We start from the raw sequence: 8,724 nt of genomic DNA, 5'->3' as shown, positions 1-8,724 counted from the left end.
CGGCGGCCGCGCGAGGGGCGGGGCAGCGCGGAGGCCCCGCCCCCCGGCGTGCGCCCCGTGACGTTGCGGCCAATCGGCAGCTGCCACACGGCAGATCCGGATGCGGGGGCCGGACTTCCGGCTGCGGCCCGGCGCTCCCTCGGCTGCCGCTCCCGGCCCCGCCGCTCCCGGCCCCGCCGCTCCCGCCGCTATGGCCGCGCCACGGCCCCCGCAGCCCACCCTGCCTGCCGCGCTGCTGCTGTGCCTGCTGCTCGCCCTCTGCGCTCGCGCTTCCGACGTGGTGGAGCTCAGCGATGCCGATTTCGAGAGTGGCCTGGCCGAGCGCCCGGGGCTGGTGCTCGTGGAGTTCTTCGCGCCCTGGTGAGGGGCCGCGGGGGGCGGGGGGGGCCGGGAGGGGCACTCGGCCGGTCTGACTCCCTTCCGTGCCCCTAGGTGCGGACATTGCAAGCGGTTGGCGCCGGAGTACGAGTCGGCCGCGACCCGGCTGAAGGGGATCGTGCCTCTCGTGAAGGTGAGCACAGGCTCCCGCGTTGGGGCAGGCCCGGGGCCGGCCGGCGGCCGGATTCCTGCTCTGCAGGCCTGGCGGACGTCGTTTGTTTGTGCCTTGGGGCCCTGAAATGACGTGGGAGCCGATCCGTGCAGGGCCGCAGCCGCGCGGCGGGTGAGCAGAGGGTGTGTGAGGGCTCGCCCTGTTCGGGGAAATAGGCCTGCTCGGAGCTGTCTGGTGAGGCTGAGAGCGAGCACCGTGCTGCACGTACCCACTGAGGCATGCTGACTAGGAGCTTTCTTTTCTGCACAAAGCTCGTAGCGTTTTCTCAAATCAGAGTCTGTCTCTTCCTTTACGGGAAGTGCCATGAACTCTTGGCACCATGGCCTCCTGGTCAGGTCAGCCTGTTTTCCTCAAACGTTTCATGAACTTTGGGACTGGAAAGGGGCTGAGAAATTCCATGCCATTGATTGCAAGAAATAATCCTTTCTAGTATTTTTTGGTGTGTAGTCTGGTCGAACTTGAAGCTATTTAGTCTTTGCAGTATTTTCGCAAATATTTGTCCAGACATCTCATCGTACCTGTGCTACCTCTTTCCCAGTCTGGGCTGTCGAGCACCAGGCAGTGTGTGACGGATCCCTCTAGTCCCTTATTTGGGATGGGTGTGTTAGGGCTGGATCTCAGTCTGAGCAGCAAGGTTTCTTTTCCTTTAGGTTGACTGTACAGCAAACTCCAACACCTGTAACAAATATGGAGTCAGTGGATATCCCACATTAAAGATTTTTCGAGATGGAGAAGAGGCAGGGACCTATGACGGGCCCAGAACAGCAGGTAAGAGCTGCTTGGCAGCGTCTGGCTTGGGGAGCTGCTGCAGGAGGCAGCATGTAACAGCTGGAATGCAGAGAAGGTTCACACCTGAACATACACCCCCCAGCCCCTTACTCTCTCCCGAACTCTTTGTGCTGACAAAGCCTGGGATGTTTATTTTCCCTTAAAGCTCTCCTGTAAAGGTGAAGGTTTCCACATTAGCTCCTGGTTCCCAGGATGCTAGAAAGCTCCTGCATGAAGCTGACGGGAGCAGTCCTTCAGTTCACATGTTTATTGTATGGGAGAGGCGTATGGATTCTGCAGAAATAATTTCTGGTTTAGGAAGCTTGAAAAATGTCTTGTGGAACTTGGTATTGATCTCTTTAATTATTTTGCTAATCTTTCAAGATGGGATTGTCAGCCATCTCAAGAAACAGGCGGGACCTGCTTCGGTGGCTCTCAGTTCCGTGGCTGAGTTTGAGAAGTTCATTGGTGATAAAGATGCTTCTGTCGTGGGTGAGTAGAGGTGGTGCCTCGTGGAAGGAGTGGGCTCTGGGAGCTTGTGTGCAAAGAGCAGTGGCAGTACCACAGCCTGCAGCAAATGACATTCCAGATGGGTGTGAACAAAACCACTGCTGCTGATGAGAGCAATAAAGCCCTAGAACATGTACCCAGAGGGATTTTAAAACGTTCAGCCTGGGAGATTTTCACAACTTGGTTGGACGAAGCTCTGAGCAGCCTACTCTGACTGGGGCTGGTCCCGCTTCAAACGGGAGATTGGATTTGAGGACCTTTGGGTATTCCCTCTAAATTTTTTTCTTTTCTTGTTTTTTCCCTTGGCCATCTGGCTTTGTTGGCTCCCCTGGCACCATAGTATATGTTTTCCAAAGGTTGTTGCTTTCTTGGCTGGCTGACAACAGGTAGCTTAGGGTTGCTTTGGGTGCGTTTGTTGCTCTGGTGGCATCAGAGGGCTGTTGGCCTTGGGTGTCTGTGGTTAAATGTGGCAGCAGCAGATGGTGCAGATCAGGTGCCATCTCGTAGGTATAACCACATGAGTATTAACCAGCATTCCTAAACTCACTGTTATTAAGTGCCAGAGGCTGATGTTACACAATCGCCAGTGGATGTCTGGGTGTTCAGGGGACAGTTGTCCTTGGCTGAATGACCAATGTGGGCTTCTCCTAAGTAACTTTCCTGCTGCTGGAATGGGGGGTGGTGCAAGGAGGTCCTGAAAAATGTGAGAGAAGCTGTCGAAGGTAAACACCTCAACATGCACTGAAGGACTGGATTCAGGATTGATCCAGTGCATTGTGAGAGAAATGCTGAGACCTGCAGAGGGTCCAGAGCTGGGTTGGTTTGAGGTCACAGTCTGCCTTTCTGCTGCAGGCTTCTTTAGTGATGCATCTGGGGATGCTTATTCGGAGTTCATGAAAGCAGCCAACAGCCTCAGGGATAACTACCGCTTCGCACACACCACCGAGGAGCAGCTGGTGCACAAGTACGAGGAAGATGGAGAGTAAGTTACTTAATACAAAGATTTCTTCTTATTTAGGCATTTGGAACAAATTCATGGATTCCACTTTAATGGTTTCAGTTTCTAAACGTAGCTTAAGGTCTGCTTTCTTCCCCAGCTGACAGTGGTGTTTCTTTTGAATTGAGATAGAAAGGTGTCAGTGGTCTCTGCAGTGTCTGTGTCTGCCTCTGGGTGGGAAGTGTCTCAACAGAGACAATTTGTTTCCTTATTCATTGTTATGGTGAGAGTTTGGGTTCTCATTGTGGCCTGTCTGAATCATGGAGAAGGCTCTGACAGGTACACCTAGTGCACTAGTGCCACCAAGAAACTAGACAGTGTTGTTTGAGCTATGAATGGTGAGTGGGGATTGTCACTGAGAGTGAGGTTTTGCCTCATCTGGCTGCTGTCCTTGGACTCCCAGGGACACTTTGAACTAATTGATAATACCTGTTTTCCTGCAGAGGTGTAGTCCTATTCCGTCCTCCACGCCTGACCAACAAGTTTGAGGAGAGCTCTGTCAAGTATCCAGAAGACAAAATCACCAGTGGAAAGATCAAGAAATTCATCCAGGAAAACATGTGAGTGATTCCTCACCAACAAATGTGACAGACTGGCCCCAGCAGGCTTTGGCCCTGTCAGAGCTTGTTTTTTCATTGCTGCCACCTCTGCTGCATGTCTTGGCACTGCTTCCCTTTGGGGACAGCTTCTTGAAATCCTGACATGGCTGTTGGCATGCACTCTCCATATTCTAACCATGATTCTCTTTAAAAACTGAACCTGTGAGAGCTGTGCTAGCTTTGACCTTAGAGTGGTCAGCTCTAGCCACTGATGTGGCAGGAGATGGAGATTTGACTCAGAAAAGCCTGGTACAGGAACGAGCAAAGGTTTCTTCCTGAGGCCCGATTGATCGCTGGCATTCAGCTCCTGGGTGGGAAGCGAGTGTGCTGTGTCAAGGCTGTTCTGGGGTCATGGACTCTGCTAATACCTCTCTCGTTGACAGCTTTGGCATCTGCCCTCACATGACTGAAGACAACAAAGACTTGATCCAGGGCAAGGACTTGCTGGTGGCTTACTACGACGTTGACTATGAGAAGAATGCCAAGGGATCCAACTACTGGCGCAACAGGTGGGAGCGCTGGGGGTGAGGCGGCCTCGCACTGTCCCTGCCTTGCTGCGGTTCCGTAGCTTGGCTGACAATGCTCTGAAATCCCGTGTGATTGCTCTTGGATCCTGGTCCTTAGGAACCTAGACCTTGCCCACAGACTGCCTCACTGCTGTGGTGTGCAGTTCTGCCCTTCATACCTGAGACCCTGGGGTCACGCGGGTGGAGGATGGAAGCACACAACACTTGCCTCAGTCACCACAGACACGAGTCTACTGGTCTGCTTCTCAGCACCATTTCTACAGGACTTGGCTCTGAAGAGCACATTGTGCCACTGCATTCCTAGTCTGATGTGTATGTCATCTTGAAGGGTGTTACATCCTGGAGAAGAAAATGTTTAAAGAAATAACGCTTTGTGGTCTTGTTTATTTTTCTCCCTCAGAGTTATGATGATTGCAAAGAAGTTCTTGGATGCTGGCCACAAACTGTCTTATGCTGTTGCTAGTCGAAAAACCTTTGGCCACGAGCTCTCTGAGTTTGGTCTGGACAGCAGTGTGGGTGAGGCCCCTGTCGTTGCCATCAGAACTGCCAAAGGAGATAAATATGTCATGCAAGAAGAGTTCTCGTGAGTTCTTGAACTTCATGGTAATGGGTCTGATTTGATGGACTTTGGTCTAGAGGTCTCTGACCAGATGATACTTTGTTAGCTTTGAGGAAAGAGGAAAGCTGGCTGTTGCAGCTGGAAGGAGCAATTGCTGGGTCAAAATGGCTCCCGCTCATGTGTTTTCCTACTCTCTAGAAAGCTTGCAGTCCCTCCTGTTATATAAAGGGAGAGAATTTAATTCAAGATCCTGAAATTCTGGTTAGGAATTGGGGTGCAATAAAAGGCAGAAGAATTCATTGTACCTTTCATTTTGAAAAAAACCCTGAAGAATGCTGGAAGGCCTAAAACTTTGAATGGGATGTGCATCCAGCCTACTGTCAGAGCCCTTAAGGACATCACTGCACTTGTTCTGGGGTCTACTAAGCCAGGCCCAGACTGGTGCTGTAAGAGATGCCAGGTGGCATCTGTTGTGTGGGTGGAAGTAGCTTAAATAAGCCTTGAAAGTTTCCCTCTCTCATCCTGAGTGTGTGATGATGGCTGTAACATCACTTTTCTTTCAGCCGTGATGGAAAGGCTCTGGAGAGATTCCTGCAAGATTACTTTGATGGCAACTTGAAAAAATACCTGAAATCAGAGCCTGTCCCTGAAAGCAACGATGGCCCTGTAAAGGTGAGTGCTGCTTATGGCTGCAGAGATGCTGCTCAGCAGCAGCTTCCTGTGCCTGTGTGAAGTGCTGGGAGTGAGCCATGGTGGCAGCTCAAGAGGCCTCTGTGCTGATAGACAGAGGAGTTACTCACTCCCTTGTTCCACTGCAGCTTTCTGAGGTGAGGGAGACATGCAGCTTGCAGTTTGGGTTCTGTTTTTTTTTCCTCTCAGCATAGTAACTGCTGCTTGGCCCCAGCAGTTATGTGCTTTGTGAGAGCAGCAGCATCCTCATTTCCAGGGCTTACACAAAGGCCTGCCCTCTTGGCTTGTGCTCAGTGCTTCATGGCATGGTCTTCCTGTTGGTTGTGACTGCACTATTTTAGGGATCTCCCTGTTTATCTCATCCCTGGGATCTGGTATAATTCCTGCCTTTCACCCTCCCAGGCAATTCTGCCCTGAGCAAGAGCATTCCCTGGCCTGGCTTTTTGATGGGAGCCTTACAGAGGAGCGCGAGTCACGGGATTCACAGATGTTTTTGGGGCGATGGGGACGGCCTCAGCCAGTCCTGCTGATTGCTTGCTGGGATTAAAAAGAAATGGCTTTATCTTCCTGCGAGGACACTGTATGCAGGCCTCCCTTGGAGGTAGTGCTGGTAACTCAGGGCAGGTTTTTACCTGCGTGGTGCAGTGAGGAGTGCTGTGTTTGGTTCTGCCGCTCACTGTGCAGGTGCAGGAGACCCAGCTTGGGTGGAGCGTGTGGAGCATGTCGTGTCATCGCCTCATCTCTGACTTGGAAGGAACTAACTGGTCTGATCAACCCTTACAGGTGGTGGTGGCTGAGAACTTTGATGAAATAGTTAATGCACAAGACAAAGATGTCCTGATAGAGTTCTATGCACCGTGGTGTGGCCACTGCAAGAACCTGGAGCCCAAATACAAAGAACTGGGGGAGAAGGTAAGTCTGAGATTCTTGCAAATGGGAACTAGAGTTTTGCCACACTAAATGATCCTGCAGGTTCTTTCTAGAAGCCTCTGCGATAACGGGGCATAATTGTGCCTTCCTGAGGACTACAAATTTTGATTTCTTTGCAGAGTGCAGATATCTTGCAGCAGGATCTGTGGTAGCAACCACACCGGTGTATTTAGTCTGTGTTATTGGCTGGGGCACAGGAATATTCTAGGATTCAGTGACTGGCCTCAACTGCCCAAGTTTCTTTCTGGATCTTTTTCCCCTGCATGATGATAGTCTCCCATGTAGTGGGGGTTGGTGAAGTGGCGTTCCCTATGCACTGTCCTCTGACACCACTGTCCCAGATCATGCTGACTGCTGGGTTCCTGGATTTTGGAATTGCTTACTGATGGGTTCTTTCTACCCACAGCTCAGCAAAGATCCCAATATCATCATTGCCAAAATGGATGCTACAGCCAATGATGTGCCTTCTCCCTATGAAGTCCGAGGGTAGGTCTGACTGCTGTGACACCACGTGTCAGTGCATGAGTCCCTCTCTGTCTGACTTGGGGCACAGCACTGAAGAGCTGAAAGAGCCTCATGGGGAAGGGTGTGGGGGTTGCCAGGCAATAGCTAGGTGACTGCTGGGCAATGGCTTGATGTGGAGAAATCAAGCATGAAAACAAAATACACTGATCTGCCTGGCTTCTCCAGGATTTCTGGTGTCCTGGCTCTGCCTGGAGGTTTGTCCTGCTGCTTTGGAATCTGCTGAGATTCTGTTCCTGGCAATGTGAAAACAAATCTGGGCTCCTGTTCCAAAAGCAGTTCAGCTAGCAAACTTGGACCTGTGAGCTCATCCAGATCTGCTGGGCTCTTGAAGGCCACACCTGGTGCCTCAGAGCCACTGAAGCTGTGCCATGTTAAACCAGGGCAGTGTGGGGTGTGAGTCCCTCCAGTTGGGGCTGGTCTGATAGAAATGAGAGTGTCTCAGGAGCTCACGTGTTTCTTCTCTCTCCAGTTTCCCCACCATTTATTTTGCTCCCGCTGGCAAGAAGCAGAGTCCAAAGAAGTATGAGGTGAGTATTTTGCTTGATGCTTTGTGAAGAAGTAAAGAGCATCCAGGTGTTCTAATTACACTCAAGCCTCTTTGGAGCTGGGGGTGGCAGTGTGTCCTGTGACCCTGGGAACACACCTGATGGTACCTGCTGGGAGCATTGTACTTTGTGTTGTAGGCCCTGGGGAGAACTCTGCTTGCTTGCCTGGATCTCCTGCCAGGCACCTGAACGCCCCTTCAGGAGAGGGGAAGTCCATGGTGGGTACAGCTCCTGCCTGACTGTCTTTTGCTTTCTGCAGGGGGGCAGAGAAGTGAGTGACTTCATCAGCTACCTGAAGCGGGAGGCAACCAACACTCCCGTGCTGCAGGAGGAAGAGAAATCCAAGAAATCCAAGAAGAAGGTGAAGGAGGATTTGTAAAGTACCTACTTGCCACCTTGTCAGGATGAGCTCTGTGTGAATTGGGGAAGCACTGGTCAGACTGGGACCAGTTCTGGGCTGTGGAGAGCCAGTGGCCATGCGGGCCAAGGGGCCCCAGCTGCTGTATCTAGTAATGTTTAATTTCCTGCCGTCTCTTAGCTGCACTGTTGTGGGGCTCCCCAGGTTTGTTTTGTGGTTTGGGAGGGGGTGGGCGTACAGTTATTTTCTAATTTTTTTTGTACATTTGGAGAAGTGAAACAATAAAATGACCCCCTTAAGACGAAGTGTCCCTGTCCTGGGGAAGGCCATCAGACCTAGCAATGGGATCCTGTTCTTCATAGGCAGCAGCCTCCTGCTGCAGGTTGTTCCCTGCAGTGAGCCCTCCTAGTCACTGACTTTGGCTTTTAGCCCATTGCCCCCTTTCCTCAGCTGCCTGAGCCCCTCCAGAACGTAGCAGCAGCAGCTGTCCCCATGTGTTGGGCTTTGGGTGCTGCATTTACACACATTTGGACTGGGGAGCTGTGGTCACAGTGCCTTGCTGTGTGCTGCCCTCGTGAGTCAGAGGTACGTGCTGCACACTGTGACTGTTGGATCGCAGCAGTGCAGGCACGCGGAGCAGGGTGGCAAGGACCTCCTTGCTCAGCAGCATCAATAAATCAGCTGTGAAGCTGGTGCAGGAGTGGTCAGCTCCACTGACAGCTGGCAATTACCATGGAACACCAAACTGGAGTGCTGCTCCCTTGGTGGGCAGGACAGTGCTCTCCAACAAGCCAAGGAGAGCCAGGGAAGTGGTTCTAATCCTGGCTTTGCTCCCTGTTCTGTGACTGTTGACCTGGTGGCACAGCTGGGGCACTGAACACAGGTAAAACTCTTCAGCGTGTTTGGCCCATAGGATACTGCTGGTGCTCAGAGCAGCCTGGGTGAAGGTAGCACAGGCCTGGGGAAACTTTCTGGCAGGATGGACAGAGGACGAGGAAGGGCTGTGCTGGTGGCTGCCCAGAGGTACCTCACTGTGCTGCAACTGCACTTAAGGTGCTGAGCTTCAAGTAAGGAGAAAAAGGCATCTGAAGAAGGATTTGTATATTTGCTGCCTGGAATACTTGGCAAACAGGATGGCTACAGCCCTTGCTTTCAGTGAGACCTGC

The 8,724-nt window shown here is 51.9% G+C and overlaps 1 protein-coding gene across 1 annotated transcript; it reads left to right on the top strand.

Annotated features, from left to right (window-relative positions):
- The first annotated feature begins 116 nt into the window (after positions 1-116).
- On the top strand, positions 117-7,863 carry PDIA3 (protein disulfide isomerase family A member 3). The gene is made up of 13 exons (XM_038147381.1): positions 117-360; positions 433-511; positions 1,201-1,318; positions 1,703-1,810; positions 2,681-2,810; positions 3,269-3,385; positions 3,808-3,933; positions 4,352-4,534; positions 5,074-5,182; positions 5,984-6,112; positions 6,537-6,616; positions 7,125-7,182; positions 7,460-7,863. Exons 1-13 carry the CDS (start codon positions 191-193, stop codon positions 7,577-7,579), a joined length of 1,527 nt encoding a protein of 508 aa, XP_038003309.1. The 5' UTR covers positions 117-190; the 3' UTR covers positions 7,580-7,863.
- The last annotated feature ends 861 nt before the right edge of the window (positions 7,864-8,724 follow it).

This window comes from Motacilla alba, chromosome 10, assembly GCF_015832195.1.
Source record: "Motacilla alba alba isolate MOTALB_02 chromosome 10, Motacilla_alba_V1.0_pri, whole genome shotgun sequence".
Taxonomy (NCBI): domain Eukaryota; kingdom Metazoa; phylum Chordata; class Aves; order Passeriformes; family Motacillidae; genus Motacilla; species Motacilla alba.
The sequence above is the reverse complement of the archived record's forward strand: the minus strand, read 5'-3'. Positions and strand labels throughout refer to the sequence as shown.